The sequence below is a fragment of the Aythya ferina genome (assembly GCF_964211825.1).
Source record: "Aythya ferina genome assembly, chromosome: Z".
Classification (NCBI taxonomy): domain Eukaryota; kingdom Metazoa; phylum Chordata; class Aves; order Anseriformes; family Anatidae; genus Aythya; species Aythya ferina.
The window spans coordinates 57,448,505-57,470,311 of NC_140299.1; the positions used below are offsets into that span (position 1 = coordinate 57,448,505).

Here is a 21,807-nt window from a genome sequence, read left to right on the forward strand (position 1 = left end):
AGAGCGCGGGCGCTCGTGCACGGGCACGAGCACGGGGCGGCGGCGGCTCCTCCATGGGAGGGGGGCGGGGGCGGTGCCGGCGCCACGCGCAGGTGAGGCGAGGCGAGGCGAGGCTGGCGGCGGTTGGGGACCGTTGGGGGCCGTTGGCGGCGGTTGGGGGGCCCTCGGAGCGCCCGCCCCCCTCGTCCCGGTCCCCCCCAGCGCCGCAGTGCCCAAGGCTCGGGCCGTAACAAAGCCGCGCGGGGGTGCAGCCGGTGCTGGCGGGGCGCGACCGTGTGAGGAGCGTGGGGCCGGGGGGGCGGCTCCCGTGCGCTGCCTGGGCGGTGCTCCGGGCCGCTGCGGTGAGAGGGGAGCGGGCCTGCAGGGGCTGCCGGGGCCGTGGGGCTGGGCTGGGCTGGGCTGGGCTGTCGCATCTCTGCAAGTCGAAAGTCGGAGAAAGAGGCGCCTCTGCCCGCGAGAAGGCGGAGGAGGGGCTGCTTTCGCGTTCCCGAAGCGGGTCTCCGCCAAAAGGCGCCCTTCCCTCCGAACGCCCGGAGTCGCTAAGAGCATCGGTGGCTGCGTGCGGTGTGTTCGGCCAGGTTCGGCTGGGGAATGGACTGGGCGGTTCGTGGCACGGAGGTTTTCTGCGCCGTGGCTGTGCGGGAGCGCTGGCCGTGCATGCCAAACCTCGGTTTGTTTGCCTGTTTTAAAAAGTTCTCCTTTTCTGTCTTGAAGGGAGGACAGTGATGTTCAGCAGAATGCTTTTTTTTTTTTTTTTTTTCTCTTAAGGTAGTTCTGACTCTTGTGTTGAATTATTTTACTGGTTGATTTTCCCATTTCCACTCTCTGACTGCTAAGGGGTTGAAGGCTGTGGTAAATGCAGTATTCGGGGTGCCTCAATTTAAAACTCTGAGTAGGTTTCAGCAGACCTCCATACACATGCAGAAGAGTAGTACTTTTAAACAATGAGATGTTAGGAAAAAAACGATTCTGCAAGTGAATAATTTGATGAGGGAAAGATATTTGCGTTGAAAAGATATTTCACTTTGTTAACACAAAATGTCTAGAAATATTTTGCTTAACTGCAGAATCACTAGGAATGAAATCAAACACGGGTAAGTCAGCCAACAGGTTACTGTCTGAAAACTATGGCCGTTGTGTTTTAAGACTAGAAACCTCATTCTTCAACAACATAAAGCGCATGTCTTTGCTGTCTGTAAGCTGGCTTTTTAACAGAACCCTGGTTCATATGGTTGTGAGCAGCTGTAAAGTTTTAGTCGGCAGGGCTATGCTGCGTTGATACGGAGGGTCAGGTTGAAACCCCACATTAGGCACAAGCATGTAGGTAGTACGGTTCTTGGGTAAAAACATCCATGTATCTGGCAGATTTGGGCAACTGTAGTTCGTTGGCTAGTCCAACTATGTTATTTCAAGAAATATAAGCCCCTCTGCAAGTAGCACCAGCCACAGTTGTTTCTGGTAGAAAATGCCAGTAAGGTGGACTCCTGTTGGTCTGGAGCATAGGCATCATGCTGTTAAGTTTTGGCACAGTAGGTACTTTCCACTTGGAACCTGGAGCAGGGAGCTCTCTCTTGTTAGAAGAAACCCACAGCTTTAAAGAAAACTGTTGGTGAACGGGGATCATGCAGTTGGATTATGGCAGCCTAATGGTCAGAGCATTTGAGTGGAGCAGGGCAAACGCTGTTTCTGTTCCCTCCTGTCTCAGTGGTTTCAAGGGGTTTATCAGAAAAACGTCTTTGTGGTTACCAAGCAGGGAAAAAAAAAAAAAAAAAGCGTGAGTAAAAGCACCTGTGCACTTAAGAGCTGAAGATGGAGTGCAGGTAACAGTGCAATAATTAACAGGACAGGGAAAACATTTGGAGCAAATAACTGTCAAGGAAGACTACTGGCTCTTGTTGGTTGTTCAGAATGCTTCTTCAGGTTTTAGTAGAGTAGTGAAGTGAAACTGAAAGATTGGTCACTCTCAGTTGTGGAAAGGGAGCTGTTAATTTTTCTGGTTGAGTAATACGTGAAGTACTATATGAGAATGGTTTTGGAACAGTGTACAAAATATTTGTGGCATTCCTGTAAACGGAAGGAATTTGGCCTGTTTGCAGTTGTCTTTAACATAGGCCATGGCTTTTCATCTGACAGTGTGGGAGCTGTGGTAGGCCTTTGGGTACAGCCGAGTGGCTTACTAAAAGCAACAAATGCAGACTACTCCTCAGCTTCTCTGTTGTGTAATTCTCATAGTGTCACCTCTGTCTGATTTTGGAGCACTTGTGTTCTTACACTTGACAGTCGCATATGTGAGTATGCCGTTAGCTCCCAGTTTTCAAACTCTGTCAATTTGTCCTTCTTTCTGTGTCTCTTCTGCTCCCTCCTGCATGTACTTCCTACGCCACCGACAACCCAACGAACAAACCTTCTTTTGTGGTTTGTTTGCACCTTAAATTGGGTTGCAGAATTGGAGTTACAAAACAGATCAGATATCTTTTAGCGGTAGTGAGGCAATCGTTTTTGCTGTTATTTGTGCAGGTAAGGAAAATGTTAGTTATAGCAGCTTTTTTGACATCTTCCTGTTAGAGCTGCTATAACTAACATCTTTCTGAGACAACCTGAAAAATTGCTATTAAAACAGTCATATTTTCACTGCTTAATTTGAATTGGATGGAACTGGTATTTGTCTCCTAGTGGTTTGAATATGCCTACAGCAGTAAGAGCTGAATTGTTAAAAAGAGCAGTATAGGGGGCAGGCCAAGGAAAGGACTTGTTTTGTGTATCTTTGTATGTTTCATGTATAGAATGCTGTAACAGATGAGCAACAGTTACGCTGCTTTTACAGTTGAATGTGAACATACAAATGTTGCAAAGTCTTTTGTAGTTTTGTTATGTTTCCAAAAGTAGTTTTCTACTGAGTTTCCTGATTTAGAAATGTTGTATAGCTACTTAGTGTATGATGTGGTCTTTGTTTTTTGTTCTTTTTTTTTTTTTTTTTTTTTTTTCCTGTGAGATAACAGATGAGAAATGTTTCTTACGCTGTTTTTGTTCCATTACTTCCATTAGAGTGCAGTAGAGGCAGTGTTTGTTCTTCTGGTAGTGGTCACTACACAAAAGAAAATCTGGTGAAATGCTTTGCCTTCAGTTTTACAGGAGTTGAGTATGTTTTTATAAGTATTCATAACATAGCTGTTAAAACTTTGAGCCCGTTGTGCATGCCTGTTCACACCACTGCTGCTATGCTGAGCTGATTTGTTGCTGACAGTTACTGGAATGCTAATCTTTATGGTCTAAGTAAATATGGAAATACCAGGGCTGGATTCCTGAGCTGTTGAAACATGTAGCAGTGGGGACAGGAAAACTCTTTGTGGAAATGTCCTTACTAAGTGTTAACAGATTACTTTTTGTTCTTGAATTCCTGTGTTGGAATATAGCTGTGGAAGCTGTGGAACTGTTCTGTCAGGAAAAAGAATATAGTGTGCTGCTGGAGTGAACTCTAGATTTTGAGTGCCTAGTGGCTGTCAAAATGTGTGGTTCAGATACAGCCCTATTTGTATGTTAATGTTAAATTTGGCTGTGTATCACTTTATCTAATTTGAATGTTCTTATATACCTTTTATTAGTAAGTGATACTAATAGTAGTAAAACTTAGAGTTACTTCTCCTTTGCAGTGTACTATTTTAATGCTACCTAGCTAGCCAGGTAAAACCTAAGATTAATTTATTTTAAGGTGAGAATTTAAAATAAGCAAATTTACTGTTTTCTTATTCTTTGGTATGGTGTTTTTTGGTTTTGTGTGTGTGGTTAGTTTTTGTTTGTTTGTTTGTTTTTCCCACAATATCTCATGCAGTGTTCATGAATAAGAAGCTTTAACAGTGGCAGAATGAACTGGTTGTACATTTAGTTGAAAGTCCTCTTAAGAAACAACACTCAGTTTAATTGAGTTTTTCAAAAATAACAGATTTTCAATCTGTGAATTGTAAAAGAAAACCCTTGTGTAACAGCTGAGGTTGAAAGGCAACATAGTCTAATTAATTTTACCTGGAAAGGTCATTGCACAGGAGGAGATCATTGCCTGAATTCTCTTGCTTTAATCTCTCTAGGAATGTGTCAGCGTGTATTCCAAGAGGAAGTCTAGCATTTTGTCTTGCTTAGATTGCAATCTTCTCTGTTTGGGGCATCCATGTAATCATCTAGTCTTCACTGTCTGAGACTTACATGTATGCTCATGCACCAGGTAGGAGAGGATCTAGCACAGAGCGTCTCTGCTCTTGCACTGCTGCTACTGGACAATGCCTTATGGCGTGGGACATCCCTCTGGTTGGTGTGGGCCAGCTGTCCTGGCTGTCCCCTCCCAGCTCCTGGTGCGCCTCCAGCCTCCTCGCTGGCAGGGCAGCACCAGAAGCAGGAAACAGTCTGGCTCTGTGCAGGCACTGCTCAGCAGCAACTAAAACATTGATGTGTTACCAGTATTATTCTCATCCTAAATCCAAAACACAGCACCATACCAGCTAGTAGGATGAAAATTAACCCAGTCCTGGCCAAAACCAGGACACTCATTAATACAGGAAAATAGTAGCTGAAAAGAATCATCCCTGCTGCCCGCGGCATCAAGATTGGGGCCTCCTTAGTAAACAGTGGTAGGAGTTTCTCCCAACAGTGCTGAAGCATCTCGCTAACAGTCCTCCTGAGGGAGTTGTGACTGTGTTTCAGGAGAGAGCTCTGCATCTCTGTACTCTGCAGTTTGCTGTTTCTCCTTGATAAACAACTTGAGAAACAAGTTTTAATCCAGCTGTCATCTAGTTACCATGTAGTGATAACTGCCTTTTTGACCTCAGGTTACAGTAGAAGTTTTGGGAGACTTCTGTAAATTATTTGCTGTAGTCACAGCTTCTTACGCTCAGATTTCTCTTTCCATGTCTATTTTCTTGGACACTTGTTATTTCACATGCCACAAGAAAGAAGTGGATTCCTTTGGTTTTGCTGCAGCAAAACACTTGGAGGGAAAGAGCTTTAATTCCTATTTCTGAAAGCATTTATTCTGAAAATAAATAATGTATTCATTTATATCCTGACTCAAATTTATGCTAATGACAGTAGCTTGCAGCATCTGCTATGTGGAAGATAAGCTGGTAACCACCAGCAATTAGAATGCCAATTTATATGTAATTCAATGATTCCATGCAGTAATTTGTAAGTGTGTCAGTGTATCTTTTCTTGATCCTATGTCTTTGGTCGTATTTTTACAAATTGTCTGGAAACCCTGGGACCCAGTAGCAATACTAGGAAATGACAATCGAGTAACTTATCTACCTGCACAGCTAGTGCAGAAATCAGTTACAAGATTTCTTTCACTCCATCTGCAGTACTTCTACTTATTTTCTCTCCATAGGAGAGAGTGAATTGCATCCTATCCTTCATCCTGTATTGGTTCAGCTGAGAAGTAATTTGTATTTTGAGCTGGCATTCGAGTGGCTATGCGGAAAATGCCTGCCTGCATTGTCTCTCTAATCCTGAAGAATCCAAAACAGCAGCTGGAGCTCTGCCAGGTTTCATGGTGTCATATACCTTCCTAATGTATTTTACCAAGTTGCGTATCACATGGGTCTGGAGTAGACAGACATCTATTCCAAAGATGATATAAGAATGTGTGTTTCAAATTCGCAGTTGTGTTCCTCTAGGTTTATAAGTGGATACTCTGAACAGTCTTCCAGCAATAATGCTGAGTGTACATTCCTCCACGACAACTGGAGGAGTTTGCAGTTGAAAACTATGTGATGACAAAGAGTTCTCTACTTGAAACTAGTATCTTGGAAGTCCTGTAAACTGGCTCAAGAGTGACACATATGACGCATAGCTCTAATGTTGAGATAAGCTTGTGCTTTGCAAGCTACTTGTTAAAAGACAGTAGTGGAATAGAGACCAGACTGCCTTCAGAGGGGTGAACAACATGATTAACCTTGCAGGAAATGATGTATTAACTTCAAACAGAGTAGGTGATTTTCCAAAGTCTGTTTTTCACAAGCGAAGCTCCGCTTAATGGGTTTACTTACCACCAACAACAAGAACGCTCTCCAGACTCTAAGTTAGGAAGGTAGAAAACCAGTAAATTTCAGATAGGTTTGTGAGGGAGTTAAACATGTCAGTTTATCTTTTTTGTAATTTGTAGACACAGATGTGCTTTTCTTTCAGTCTTTAGTTGTATGGTTTGTTAACAACTTGCTCTGAGAAGTAATCACGTCCAATTAAAGATTCAACTACTGCTGGAAGTTCTCATGAAGTAACTAGTCATCAATTGCTTAACTCCACAACCTCTACTGTTGTCACAGAGTGCACTGTATGAATATGTAGGGAAAAGAAAGCTTAAAAAAAACACAAATCCTTTAGATGACCTTCTCTTTATCTCCTTCAAGGGGTTGATTTTCTTTCTCTTTAAGGAAACCTTAAGTTTTAAAAAGTTCTTAAGATGTATGTTTTATGTTTGTAGACTTTGGATAGGGAGAAAGGAGCAGAAGAAGCTGTTCCAAGAGAACTGCTAAACTTCTTTTTCACACTACCTTTTTTTTATTATTATTATTATTTTTAATCTTTAATACAATTTCTAAATTTGTATTAGTTGCCAGTATATGTTGGCAAAGTAACCTTCACCTTTCTGAAGCTTTCTAGAAATAGGACCTGTAAAACTTGCTTTCTTCACACTTTTGTAAACAGAATTGATTTCTTATAAAATCTAATTTCTAACTCTCTTGGGAGTAAGGTGAATTAGGTGTTTGAAGTTTCATTATGCTCTTGTTGCTTGAAGGACAAATGGCTGCAATTTTATATGATATGTGAAAGTAACTTTATTAATGAAACTGGAGGAGAACAGATGTGTAAGAAATATGTTTGATACAGGGGTTTTTAATTGCCTTTTGTCACTCCTGGATCCATGTGTGTCTGTTGCTCAGACCTCAGCCTCAGAGATAGAGGCAACTATATTGTTTACCAATGCTTAACCTATTGCTCTCTGACTTATGACAGATCCTTTCTAGGTAACTTTTGCTCCATTTACCACCCTCTTTCTGAGGAAGCTGAATGGCTGATCACAGTTGGAAATTTACTATTGCTTCACTTGGTTCATAGAACAGTCATTTTGGCGGATATTTAAAGTCAAATTGAGTTCTGCTGAGGCATTGTTTTTGAATGGCACTTACGTAATGACCTGACTAATAGACAACTTAACCTAAAGCACTTGATCAGATGATCTTCTGAACAACTAGCTGCTTATTAACTTTCTAAATAATTGTAATGGATTGTAATTAATGGTATAAAGCCATGGACAACATACAGCAAGAACAATTACTAATTAATATGACAGAAGGCTGAGTGCTAAGTCTTTGTTTCTGCAGCCAACTTACTTGGCCAAGATCTTATTTTCACATGACTGGTTAAAAGGGCACAATGTGTGCTCATTTCACTGGTACATTACTGCGTTGAGGTACTTTTGATAGAAGGCAGTGGTAGTATATACCTCTGTAAATATTAATTTTTCCATGTGAAAATAAAGCAACACTTTGTTGCAAATAAATAAGCACATAACATCAAGTTGGCGCATACGTTCTGCTTTCAAACAGAAGGGTCACTTTGTTTTTGGAAGAATAGGATTATGTTTAAGAATAGTTCTAATGGTGGCTTCATATTTTTCATTAGCATTTTCATCTGCTTGCTATTACACATTTGATCAGGAAACGTTGAGGAAGATCAGCTGATGACAGGAATGGGAGCTAAGTAGCAGAAATACTGGAGACTTTTTTCTTTCATCTGTTGTATAAAATATATGGGCTGTACTTTACTGTTCTTTTAAGGTAGAAAAAATGTGTTTGATGGTTTTACTTTCCTGAGTTATATTGTCTCGTTTTAAAATGTGAGTCAGTCGTTTGAAAATACCTTGAAAGTATTATCCTTGCACTAAACATACATATATAAGTACTGTGTACTCTGTAGTGCTTTATTTCTGATGCTTTTCTCAGAGGTATATAGATGTTCAAATGCATTTTCTATTTTTATGTGCCTGTCTCTAGTGTGGGTTTTGTTTTTTTTGTTTCTTGTTGATGCTTATTTGGATTTTTTTAATATTTTTTGTAGGTTAAAAAACTGTTCTGTCATCTCAGGGAAGCAGTAGCCAATTGTGGGTCTCTTGGAGCAACAGCACAAACGAGTAATGAGCAGGTGATACCAGTTAAACAGTGTCTGGCGGACGTCATCACAGTGGCAGCACTGCTCAAGCAGTATCAACAAGTACAGGACTTCTGTGCTCCTAGCTCACTGGGAAACATGCCCAATATCTCAGCTGCCAAAGTGGCTGCATTCTCTACATAATTCTCTGTAGATCTTGTAATCATGTCTGTTAGCGCAACAGAGAATGATCCTCCTAGATTCTTCGTGGGTGGAGAAGATGGAGAAGAATTGTTGGATTCAGCCAGATCTACGGACTATGAACACTTTTATGACCATGGGGAAGAAGAGGAAGAAGAATATGATTCTGTATGTACTGTAGGGGCATGCATGTACTATACTGTATGTTCTCTAGCATTATTTTATTTTGAAGTGATGTTGAATCAGGAAAGTGTTATATTGAAATGGTGTTCTGAAATTAAAAAAACACCTGTTCATATCCAGACAATGATCTATTGGTTATGTTTAGAATTGCAGCAAACTTGAAAAATAGGTCTACCTTGGGTTTGGAAGTGGATGTGCTGTACCTTAATACAGAGTTTCAGGGCAGCCAAGCTCTGCAGGCTTGATTTGGTTCTGGGACTGAACTTGATAGCCTAAGCCTTTGTTATTTTTATTTGTATAATTCATAGCAAAAATAGATGGACAGTTTTTATTTTGTGTATGTTGTCAACTGCTGTAGAGTTACCCTTGAAGAGTCTGTTCAAACTGAAAATCACATTTCTTTTTTCATCTTACTGTTGTTTTCATTAAGATCCAACATGTTTTTATTCTTATTCTTTACCTTGGTGTATAGAAAGTGCATGCTAAATTAATCTTACATTATAATTTAGTTTAATATACTTGCAGAGTGTACTGGATATTATTACCATTTCTTTTGACAAACTCCTAATGTTATCGTGTATGAGTTACCATGTCATACCTTTTTTTTTGGTAGTATTTTTTCTTTTTACACTGCAACATTCCACTTTAGGGAATTATGTTATATTTTAACTGACTGCTAGTGTGCCTAGGAAATTTAAATGCAAGGAAATGACTGTTTAGTGGGAAATAAAATTTGTAAAGGCTCATTACATAAACGAAAATATAGACTATACACAAGAAAACGTATTTTGTGCATAGACAGTTTCATTCAGAAATCTAGAGTAACATTTTGTTTGGCTAATTTTTCTTAGTGTAATTCACTTCTAATATTAGGTAACAAGGTGAGAAGCCTTGTGATTACTAGATTTTGAAAAATTATACAGTTTAAAAATTAATCGCTGATTAATTTCACAGAAAGTTGTAAGCAAGATTTCAGACATTTATGACTTAATTTTTCTTCTGTGTATTTGCTCCTGATACAATACTCACAAAAAGTAGTGTAGTGCTGTTAAACAGTTTAATTTCATAAGTGCAGTGGCATGCTGCAATTTGGTGCCTGCTAGATATTTACGTGACTGAAACTGAATTAGAGTTAGCAAACTAATTTTAACAGAAAATGTATGCTGTGATATTATGCTGCTAAAACACCTATTACATTCTGAGAAGATTTAAAATAATTGTTTTTCCCCCCCTCTTCAGCCACCAGAAAGACAAATTGCAGTTGGGATATGTTCAATGGCTAAGAAATCTAAATCCAAACCAATGAAAGAAATTCTTGAACGCCTCTCCATGTTTAAGTACATAACTGTTGTAATATTTGAAGAGGATGTAATTTTGAATGAGCCAGTAGAAAACTGGCCTTTATGTGACTGTCTCATTTCTTTTCATTCTAAAGGTAAATCTTTTAATAATACCAGAAATATTTTGACATCTAAATACTTTCTCCAATTTGAGTATTTATTAAGTTTTTTTCTGCCTTGCTTTTTGTTTCACTGGATTGCCCTAGGAAGCTACTCCTTTGTCTCGTTTAATGTAATACAACTGACTTTAAAAATACAAGCTTTTAAAATGATACTGTTTTAATAGCTTGAGAAAGTCCTGTCTCACATGGTATTTAAAATAACTACTCCATTGGCAAATATTTGTGGAGCCAGTAGAAATGGTAAGCGTTGAACTAATGCTTACTTGGTCCAATAACTGTGAAGTCATGCTCCTTTCCCAATGGGACTGTTGGATCTCTTGCCATGTGTTTGTGTATCTCTAACGTCTAGGGGGGTTTTGTGGGACTGTTCAGTGACTGGACTAAAGTTAAAAAACATATTTTCAGGCAGGAATGATAGAAACCTTAGTTCTGGCTCTAAGGAAGTGGAGGGAATGTAGAGTGTGGAGATGGAACAGGAGATGACTGCTACGTTTGACAATGTACACTGAAATCAGGCTACAGTTTTAAGATTGTCTTAAGCAGATGTTATGTGTCTGTAGGAGAGGGAGGGAACATCCTCTCACTTAAGCCATGGCTGTTTGTATCTAAAGTTTGAAAAAGAACATTCCAAACTGCTTACTGATGTTGTGTCTTACAGTTTTAATTTATTTTTCTTTAAACAAACATTTTAGGATTTCCACTGGACAAAGCAGTTGCCTATGCAAAACTCAGGAATCCATTCATAATCAATGACTTGAATATGCAGTATCAAATACAAGACAGGTAAGTAATGATTAACTACTTTTAAAGAGCAAATTACTTTTCAGCCAGACAGTGAGGATCTGTTAGCATTGTATAGCAGCAGTTCCAATTCATTGTACAGTAGTCTAAATAAAATGACAGTGAATTTTGTTTTATTAATGTCTTAATATTTTTCTGTGGTATGTGTTTAGGTGTGTTTTTCATTTTACTGATTTTATATTGATAGCTCTGAAGATGTACCGAAGTAGTAATTGGGTAATACATTTCTATAACAGCTAGCAAATAAACAGCTTAAGCTCTAGAAAATAAGTATAGCAGAGGTATGTATAGCAATCACATGGCTTTCCATAACTGTAGAATTCATGTAGCTTACTTAAGGGTTATTTTTTCTGTTCAGTGGAAACTTCTGGGAGTTGCTGGTATCCAAAGATCATGTGGTAATTCAAAGTGATTTTTTTTGTGTGGCTGCAATCATGTATAGCAAATATTAACAATAATGAACAAAATACATAAGCATTGGAGCCTCTGAACAGTGTGCAGACTTGCTATTTTGGATTCCTTTCGTTTCTGTCAAGTATAAACTTTTGCAGTCCTTCTTCACTGTTAAAATCATTTAACAAGAAAATTGTTCTGCCCAAATTGTTTTTACCCTACCAGAGAGGAGAGGACAGAATTGATATAGCAAATGACACTTTTGTTGATACAGATGCAGGCACTGCAAAGGTACCACTGTGTCAGTGAGCTTTAAAATATTATATTCATAAGTAGAGAACATGCATGTTAATGTATAATAATATGTGTAATCTTATGTTGTATTTTTTGTAGGAAAATATATAATTTTTCCTCCTTTCTTACTTGTGTACTGTAAAATACAAATCGTATCAGGATTTGCTGTCTTACTACGGAACTTTTGTTCTTCTAGGAGGGAAGTGTATGGTATTCTTAAATCTGAAGGCATTTTACTTCCTCGTTATGCAGTTCTGAACCGTGATCCAAACAACCCACAAGGTAAAAAAAAAAAAAAAAAAAAAAACAACTGATGACAAAAATATTAACCATTGATGTCTTTGTTTCCACTGGACAGCAGTAGATACATAGCAGAAAGCTGAGTTTCACTTCCTACAGAATTAATATTCATTGGCTCAGGGGTTGGTTTCTCATGTGGTATTTAGTTAAGTTTGTTGTGGGTTAACTGTGCAACCCACTGTGCAAACACTGTTCAGCAGTATCTCAAACATATATGTCTTAGCAATGTTGTTTTGATTTTGAATAGAAATCCAAAATGTAGCCTCATATGAGCTTCCATGAAGAATATTACCTCCATCCCTGCCAAAAGTTGTACAAGTATGCATCTGAGAAGCATGGTTCTGAATTCTGGGCTCACAGTCCTCTCAGAGCCTGTATAGACCAACTAGAACATGAGGGCCTTCAAACTCACACTGAGACACAAATATGTCACCAAGGAGAGCAGCATTCATGAACTTACATTACTACAATGAACAGTAATTTCACTTTTCAGAAAAGTGATGTTGACAGAAGCAACTCAGGCTGTTGAATCTTTCCCTTACTAGAATAGATCATCTAGTCCAACTGCCTGACCACTTCAAGGCTAAACTTCAACTGCTAAAGCATTTTATTGACAGCTTTGTCCAAATGCCTCTTGAACACTGACCGACAGGGATATCAACCACCTCTCTAGAAAGCCTGTTTCAGTGTTTGACCACCCTTACAGTAAATATATTTTTCATAATGTCCAGTCTGAACCACCTGGCTCAGTTTTGTGTTGTTCCCATGCGCCTGTCTTTGGTTCCCAGGGAGCAGTGACTGGCACCTCCCTGTCCACTTCCCTTCCTCAGGAAGTTGCAGAGAGACATGAGGTCACCTCTTGGCCTCCTTTTCTCCAGACTAGACAACCCAAGTGTCCTTGTCCTCTTCTCATTGGAGATGCCTTCCAGCCCTTTTACCACATTTGTTGCCCTCCTCTGTTTGATTTCAAAGATCACAGAATCACAGAATTTCTAGGTTGGAAGAGACCTCAAGATCATCGAGTCCAACCTCTGACCTAACGCTAGCAGTCCCCACTAAACCATATCCCTAAGCTCTACATCTAAACGTCTTTTAAAGACTTCCAGGGATGGTGACTCCACCACTTCCCTGGGCAGCCTGTTCCAATGCCTCACAACCCTTTCGGTAAAGAAGTTCTTCCTAACATCCAACCTAAAACTGCCCTGGCACAACTTAAGCCCATTCCCCCTCGTCCTGTCACCAGGCACGTGGGAGAACAGACCAACCCCCACCTCGCTACAGCCTCCCTTGAGGTACCTATAGAGAGTGATAAGGTCGCCCCTGAGCCTCCTCTTCTCCAGGCTGAACAAGCCCAGCTCCCTCAGTCGCTCCTCGTAGGACTTGTTCTCCAGGCCCCTCATCAGCTTCGTCACCCTTCTCTGGACCCGCTCAAGCACCTCTTAACATCCTATCTTGACATCCTTTTCATATTATCTTAACATCCTTTTCATATTTTGAAGTCCAGAACTGTGCACAGTATTCAAGCTGAGGCTGCAGCAACACTAAATGTAGTGGGAGCATCACCTCTTTCAGCCAGCCGGCAATGCTGTGTGTACTATACCCCACAATACATTTTTTTTTCTCTTGGCTGCCAGAGCATGCTTCTGGTCTATGTTAAGCCTGTCATTTCAAGCACCCCCAGGTGCCTTTCTGCTGAGATGCACTCCAGCCACTCATCGCCCAGTCTGTACCTGTGTGTAACCTGGCTTGTTTCTTTATTGAACTTCATGCCTTTGCTAATCATGCAGAGCTCCCGTTTATGTAGAACCCTCTGCAAGGCCTCCTGTCTCTCCAGGGACTAAGCAGCATCTCCCATTTTCATGTCATCAGCAAACTTAATGAGGATACATTCTACTCCTGCATCTATGTCGTTGATAAAAATGTTAAATAGGACAGGCCCTAAAACTGAGCCACAGAGAACACCTCTGGTGACCTGCAATCAGCCAGGTTCCATTCACTACAACCTGCTGAGCCCTACCACTGAGCCAGTTCATCAGCCAGCATCACGTGAACAACTTGTCCAGAAGGATGCTGTGAGGGACGAAATCTAGAAAGATTACATCTCTTGCCTTCCCTTCATCTACCAAGCAGGTCACCTTATCATAGAAGGAGATCAGAATGCTAAGTCAGGAATTCCCTTTGAATCCATATAAAGTACAAGCAACCATATAAAAGGAATGTAGTCTAGGTAGATCTGCAGATAATCTGCTCAGAATATCAATTGCAATGTGTTTTTTTTTTCTTTTTTTTCTTTTCTTTTCTTTTTTTTTTTTTTCTGCACTTGAAAACAAATTCAGTAGCTTTTTCTCCTAAAAGGAAAACTTCCAGCAAAAGTAGAGATTACAATAACAGGTCAAGACATAAACTTAACAAATTAACAATAGAGACAACTGAGGCATTCCCATGGTGTAACTTTTAAGGGATTGAGAAATTTTGATGAAAATCTCTGCTTAATCACGGGGGAAAAGGACTTGTGCTGTCAAAGCTGTTGCATGCAGACACCCACTTGTGGAAGGATTCCCAAACCCTCGTTTCAGAGATCTTAGTCATCTGTGAAAGGTGCTTCAGTCAGACACTGAGACGGTTCTTAGCCTATTAAAACTAGTATTGCACTTGATACCACACAGTGTTCACTGTCCAACTACCCTACCTCTGATGTTTCAAAGAAGGTCACTGCAGAAAGAGACAAACAGCATGTTGTGTTTTCACGCTGATGTGCAGCCAAGATCCACCATGCTGTTTTCTCACTCCTCCTCCTTGTAAGAATAGGCAGAGAAAATATGATGTAAAAAAGGCTCATGATTTGACCTAAGTATGGGGAGATCACTTGTCAAATACAGGCATAGGCAAAACAAACTATGGACATGGAGATTAATATAATTTATTGCCTATCACAAGCAGACCAGAGCACTGAGAAACTAAAAGCAAACCAAAAACATCTTCTTCCCATCCACCCTCTTCTACCTCCTACCCCAGGCGGCACAGGGGGCTGCAGTCAGCCCCTGATGCTTTGTCTTCGCCACTGCCTCATGGTCACTCTCTGCCCCTGCTCCATGTGGGGTCCTTCCCAAAGTAAGCCTGCAGGGGCTGCCCACAGGCAGCAGCTCTTCAAGCACTGCTCCCACACGGCTCTGTACCACAGGGTCCATCCATCCCCCAGGAGCAAACTGCTCCAGTACGGGTCCCCCACGGGTGGGCGGCAGCTCCCCCCAGACCTCCTGCTCCTGCGTGGGCTCCTCTCCACGGGCTGCAGCTCCGGCCCGGGGCCTGCTCCACCGGGGGCTCCTCCACCCATGGGGGGGCTGCAGCGTGGAGATCTGCTCCCTGTGGGACCCATGGGCTGCAGGGGACAGCCTGCTCCACCCAGCTCCAGCCTCTCCCTGCACAGGCCACAGGGGAACCTCTGCTCTGTGCCTGAAGCACCTCTTGCCCTCCTTCTGCACTCATCTTGCGGTGTACTGGGCTGGTTCTCTAATGTTTACTCACTCCTCTTTCCCAGCTGCTGTCTCACAGCAGTTTTCCTTTCTTAAATCAGCTTTCACAGAGGTGCAACTAGTGTTACTTGTTGATTCAGCTCTGGCCAGTGGCAGGTCCCTTTTGGAGCTGACCGGAGCTGGTGCTGATCTAACGTGAGCCAGCTGCTGGGCTCTTCTTGCAGAGGTCACCCCCACAGCCTCACCTTGCTACCAAAACCTTGCTAAGTAAGCCCAACTCGTAGCCCTACCCCCTGTCTTAAAACCATTTTCAAAAAATACATCACATTCAAGTTCTGCAGGAGACATTTTCCTGTCCGATGCAGAAATCTGCAGAAAGCCTGGAACACATTATTAATGTAACACAATATAGATTTGATACAGCAGACATTCAACAAATTATGATTAATTCTTCGTGCATCAATAACAAATCAGTGAACCAAAGATTCATAGTAGTCTTTTTATTTTAACCTCCAAAATTACTCCAAATCTCTAATAATTTAGTTCCATGAAAATATTATTACATCTGTTGTTTGCATTGTTTCTTCAGAATGCAACTTGATTGAAGGAGAAGATCATGTGGAAGTGAATGGGGAAATTTTCCAAAAGCCTTTTGTAGAAAAGCCAGTTAGTGCTGAGGACCACAATGTTTACATTTATTATCCAACATCTGCTGGGGGTGGAAGCCAAAGGCTTTTTCGAAAGGTGAGGATAGTATGATAAGACTACGGAAATTGCATCTTGCTAAGTGACTCTATGCTTAGTTGTATTTTAATGACTATATAAAAGACAAACTTAATTCATGTAGAACGTGAAAGCAAAAATATAGACCCTCCCCCCCCCCTTTTGTTGTTCTTTTTTAAGCTGTAGATGTCCAACAGAATTGCAGAGTAGTTCTCTTCTGGCCTATAGACTTGTTTTGTCATGACCTGCCTGCATAAGAGTAGTGGCAGATCAGAGAAGTATATTTCAGGAAAACTTTAAGAATGAATGCTCCATTCAGTAGATTGTCAGTAACTGCCAATTCTTAAGGATAAAAGAAGCATACACTGTCAGTGCATTCGGAATGATCAAAATCTACTTGCTTTGTTTGTTACAGGAAATGTTTTATCAATAGAGGTATGGTATTTTAAGGCTTTTTACTGTTTCTCAAGTAGTAGCATATGAGTTTATTAATAGAAAAATATTCATTTCAGATTGGCAGCCGAAGCAGTGTTTATTCCCCTGAAAGCAGTGTGAGAAAAACAGGCTCCTATATTTATGAGGAATTTATGCCTACAGATGGCACTGATGTGAAGGTATGACAACGGCGTGTTCTGATTTATATATAGAACAATCAAGTGCTTCAAGATTTTGTCAGTTTTAAAGATGAAAGTATATCATCATGTTGAGGATTAATTTTAATAAAGTGTTAATACAGTTCATAAGAAAAGAATGTCATTTTTTTCTATCTAAACACAGTAGTTGTGATATAGAGAAGTTTAGCATATGTTGTTAGAATCAAGTGCAGGAAGCTTATTACCTGGCACATTGTCTTTGCTTTTTGTGTTAATGTTAGAACAGTATGTACTTCCCAGTGTAGACCAATAGATGTTACCTAGATTTTTTGTCTGAATATGTAAAAATAATAATAAATTTGTAGCTGAAATATATTTTTACCGAATAAGGAAATCCTCTAATTTATAAAAAGTAACTTACTAAAATTATATAAAGTAATGCATTGATCTCACCTGTAATTATTTTTTTTACTCTTCATTTATTTTCTTAACAGATACAAAGATTAGGCACCATAAAAGAGTGATAGAATAGAAAGCACTAATGGAATAAATGTTATCTATGGACATTGGAAGTCTATGGAGATTGCTTGCTTTGTGTTAATTCAGGCTATTTTAAGACCATCACTGAGCACATAAAACAAATACTTTCTCGTATGCATGAGATCAACATATTTAGACAAATAGTGGAAGTTAGAGTGTAAGATCTAATCCAGTCTTAGGCCAAAGAGGCCTTTTTATCAATTGCAGTCAACTTCTTCCACTTGGAGATACAAGCAAATTCCCCCAATTCTTTTTTTAATCTTTTCTACTTTCATGAGATAGATTCTTCATATGGTGCAACACTGTGCAGGAGGTTAATCTGGGTTTACAGAATTCTGTGTAAGAGACTTCTGCAACGTGTTTTTAAAAATAAAAGTTTCAAGCAACCTGAAGAGATGCATATGACTTGAGGGGCGGGGACTGTTTTGACTGTTATTATACTGCAGGCATCAAACAGCATCTGTGGACTTAAATGCTCTGTATAAATAATGGATTTTCTTCAACTAACAAGACTGTTAACCTTACATTAAGCAGTTTTACCCAACTCAGCCACTTACCTGAATTGACCTTATATCTGATATTCCTGTCATCTGTATTCTAATCTCAGTTTTCTAGTAGCTGAAGTATTACATTCATTGTTCATGCAAGAGATGCACATTCAGATTGTAGAGTATGTTGATAATAAGCCATGTCTTACAATAGTTATCTAAGACGTATTTGTTACCTTCTCTTTTTCAAATGATGTCCTGCACAACTGCATCTGAAAGCTATCTAAGGAAGCCTGCAGATGCCCCCTTAAATTTAAAGAGAAGCGAAAACCCACTACAGACTAGCCATGTCTAGCACACTTTCAATATCACTTTACAATCCCAAATCATCAAAGGTGCATGGAACAGGTATGTCAGTGTAGATTTCTAGCCTTCATGCAAGAGGAAAGTCACAGCTAGTGTAGTTTCTTTGATTAAACCAGGCATTATTCTATTTCATAAGAACTAAGAATGGTCAAGATAGTATGAGAGTTCTTATAACAGTTTTCTTCAGTTCTGTTCAAAATCGGTTATAATGCTCAGCAGTATTTGCTATCATAAGCTTTGACCAAAAAAAAAAAAAAAACAAAAAAACAAAAAACTCAACTGAAACAGAACAGTCTTGTTTTCAAGTCACGTGACTGTCCCATTTACGGAGAGCTGTTGACAAGTCTGTTCTAGTACAGGACCCAGTACTTGCTTGCAGTGAGCATTAAAATTGTAACAGTAGTTAGCGCACTCATTCTTGAAAACACCTGTCTTGTAATGCTAGAACTGGGAAGAATATTGCTTTGTTCAGTCTTGCCTAAAATATGAAAATATTTTTTAATAAAGAGAATCACTTAGTCCTGTAGCCAGGTTTCCACAGTCATCTAAACTCAAATCATCCTTGAATTAATCTGCTCTCAAAGTCCCACAGATGTTTTGGAGAGGAAAATGTTCTTCTTTGCCTCTGTATTGCCATAATTATGGAATTCATTTTTACTCTTCAAATGTCATGGTTTATTTTCTTCACTTGTGCTTCAACTTCATCCTAGGAGGTCAATAAATAACAGATGCTCAGTGAATGCTATGCTGTTGAGGAAGGCACTTGAGAGCAAAATTATTAGTGATGACAGCTGCTAGTGTCTTCATAGAATCACAGAATGGCTAAGGTTGGAAGGAACCTCTGAAGGTCATCTGGTCCAACCCCCTACTCAAGCAGCAACAGTGTGATTGCAGTGATTATCACATTCGAGATAAATTTAGCAAGATGCATGGATACATGCAGTAGTGTAACTTAATTACAATAAATCAAAAGTTCCTGTTTTTCAATAAAGGTGTACACGGTAGGTCCAGACTACGCTCATGCTGAAGCCCGAAAATCTCCGGCTCTGGATGGCAAGGTAGAACGAGATAGTGAAGGAAAAGAAGTGAGGTATCCAGTCATCCTCAACGCAAGAGAGAAGTTAATTGCTTGGAAAGTATGCCTTGCCTTTAAGGTAAGCCGATTACTTTCCTATCTGATCAAACATTTAGTGCTAATTAATTGTTTACTACTTGAAACTTATGTAGACTTTAAATGTGCAGAGTCAGCGGTGATACATGTATTGTAGGCTCTGCATCCATAATAGGGTATATTGTAGACTTTGTGCAGAAGGTGAGAAGTTGAACTTCCACATTCACGTTTTTTTGTGTATAAAAATTCTTTTAATGCATTAACAAGTTTGGAGGGCTACTTATGTTGCATGAGCTTTGTGTATATTTCCTCACGTTACTCTTGTGCTTTGCTAGTTCACATTGTATCTGTTCTATGCATAATATGGTCCCACATTTTGTTAATGTTTCTAATTAGGGAAATGCAACTTCACTAATCAAATTTTTGTAACTCTTATTTACCTAGTGTTTACACTGGGTCCAAATAAATGCTAATTTGGCATTGACATAGTTTTTCTTTAAGTGTTCGATATGTTCTATTTTTGAGTAATTTTAAGTTTATTTTGTTAAAACATCATTCATTCAGTCTCTTACTCCCACTTCAGCCTTCTTATTAAAAGGTGGTCTTTCAGTCTTTGTCATAACATGTAACTATGATAGTACTCTGGAGGGTGTGTGAACAGCTGTCACCTTGCAAAAGGGCTTTGAGCTCTGTTGAAATACTGTTTAACGTCCTGTGCTTACAGTGTCAGTACTGTGTCTGTATCAAAACTATCCTGTCAAATTCAAATTTGGACAATAATATTTTCATTGATGCATTACTATTTCTTGTGTGCCATCCATAAAAACAGCGCATAGCGGGAAGGTCTGTAGTCAGAAGGGGAATTTGCCATTGTTATCTAAGCTGTAGGTCTTGAAAGTTAATATAGCACATATGTGAACTTGACGAAAATAACAGAATTTATTTCTCATATCTTTTGCGAGTTCCATGTTAGGTTCACTCATGATATGCAAACATCTTCCTACTTATTAAATTTATACTCTCGACTTTAGCCTTCCTACATATCCTTAGAAAAATCAATATAATTTTTGGCATGCTTCTAGGTGAATAACATATTAAAATGTATTTAGAATATTAAAACCTAAGGAAGATGATCAATGACTTGAATTTTTTTTCCTTAAAAACAGCAAACAGTTTGTGGCTTTGATTTACTGCGTGCTAATGGACAGTCATATGTCTGTGATGTGAATGGCTTCAGTTTTGTGAAAAACTCCATGAAATATTATGATGATTGTGCTAAGATCCTGGGGTAAGAGTTTATTGATTTACTTCAGGAGTTTTGCCTATTGTATGTAACTATAGCCTATGTACTACTTACTCCTTATTCCTAAATAATTATTTAAAATTAAATGTTAAATTAAATAAGTAAAATATTTATTAAATCTCTAAATAAGCCCTCAATTAATTCCTTATTTCTAAAATCATCTGAAACACCTGAGTCTGGGTGTTTTGCAAACCCTGGAAGCTAAGTATTTCAAAAGCAGGATTAAAGTTCTAAAAGTATTTGAGACTTTTTTTAAAGGAGAGAAGCATTTATGTGTTGCACTGGGAGCGAAAGAAGGTGTAACAATTTCAAGTTGCTATAGATGTTGAATTCTCTGAAAAAAGAAGTTATCTTAGAGTTTTTTCCTTGTTCATGCAGGGAATTGTAATATGATACAGTGAGAAGTAAATGGCAGATTTTTTTCCTCACTTTTTAAAATAAAATCTCAGATTATGCTAATTCAAGGTGCACTTTTTTCTTGTGGTGTTGCTGCTTTTTAATGTAGATATCAGTTTGAGGTTCACTATATTTTGACAAAACACTTGGGCAATAGAACATTATCAAGATTTAATAACCTTCTATATGCAGTGTTACCATTTTGTAGTTATCATCTTTATAGGTTTTTCCAGTTTTACCAGTGAATTTTTGAGAAATGAAATTACCACTAAAGCTACTAGTAACTCTTGGGTTAGAATGGCTTTCTGATTTTCAGGGACTTTTATTTAGATAATAGCCAGATATCTGAATATTTAAATGAACCAGACCAAGTCATATCCAAGTAATTCTTCTAGGAATTGGAGTTGAAAGACTGAAGTTTCTGAGGTATCCTGGGCTGTTAGGTTAGTGTTGTCTCTATAGCAGTTATAGTAGCTTTACATTGTTCAGTGATTTATTTTTTTTTAAATACAACTAAAAGAAAAATATGTATTTAGAGACTTATGGTTGATAGTACTCTAAAACCACATCTAGGAAAGTAAATGTATATAAATATATTTGTTTTGGATCTTGTTTACATTTACAAGCTTTTCTTTAAACTTAGTGTTGTTTTCTTTTTAACCCCTTTTTAGAAACATCATAATGAGAGAACTTGCTCCCCAGTTTCAGATACCTTGGTCAATTCCTTTGGAAGCAGAAGACATCCCTATTGTGCCAACCACCTCTGGAACAATGTAAGAGAATAGTAGCTATGCCTGAATTTTGTAAAACCCTAATGTAACTTTTGTGTGAATTTTTTTTTCTCTTCACAAGGTTTTCCCACTTTGGCCTATGAACGCTTGTTTTGTGTGATGAAAACAAGGAAGAAATCACAATTGCTATGCCAGCAATCAGAGTTTCTGATCCTTAGTCAAGCTGAGTATAGAACAGCAGATTTTCAAGTGTAGCGTCTTCTGTGCATAGCCTCCTTCACTGCTAATCATTGTTCCAGCACCAACTTAATATGCG

The 21,807-nt window shown here is 39.2% G+C and overlaps 1 protein-coding gene across 13 annotated transcripts in view; it reads left to right on the plus strand.

Annotated features, from left to right (window-relative positions):
• Window positions 1-21,807, plus strand: part of PPIP5K2 (diphosphoinositol pentakisphosphate kinase 2) — a 51,418-nt gene that overhangs the window by 203 nt on the left and 29,408 nt on the right. For 6 of the 13 annotated variants that reach the window (XR_014686976.1, XM_084503277.1, XM_084503285.1 and 3 more), the window contains exons 1-10: window positions 398-578; window positions 8,104-8,502; window positions 9,757-9,952; window positions 10,672-10,762; window positions 11,664-11,749; window positions 15,830-15,984; window positions 16,476-16,577; window positions 18,943-19,104; window positions 20,228-20,349; window positions 21,432-21,533. Coding sequence is in view for 12 of the 13 variants with exons in the window: in XM_084503277.1 (XP_084359403.1) it covers window positions 8,359-8,502; window positions 9,757-9,952; window positions 10,672-10,762; window positions 11,664-11,749; window positions 15,830-15,984; window positions 16,476-16,577; window positions 18,943-19,104; window positions 20,228-20,349; window positions 21,432-21,533 (1,160 nt within the window). In the remaining variant the exon portion in view is untranslated. Of the gene's footprint in view, window positions 1-11; window positions 93-248; window positions 342-397; window positions 671-8,103; window positions 8,503-9,756; window positions 9,953-10,671; window positions 10,763-11,663; window positions 11,750-15,829; window positions 15,985-16,475; window positions 16,578-18,942; window positions 19,105-20,227; window positions 20,350-21,431; window positions 21,534-21,807 lie in introns of those variants that run through there. The other 7 variants (XM_084503287.1, XM_084503288.1, XM_084503282.1 and 4 more) reach the window with 6 other exon arrangements.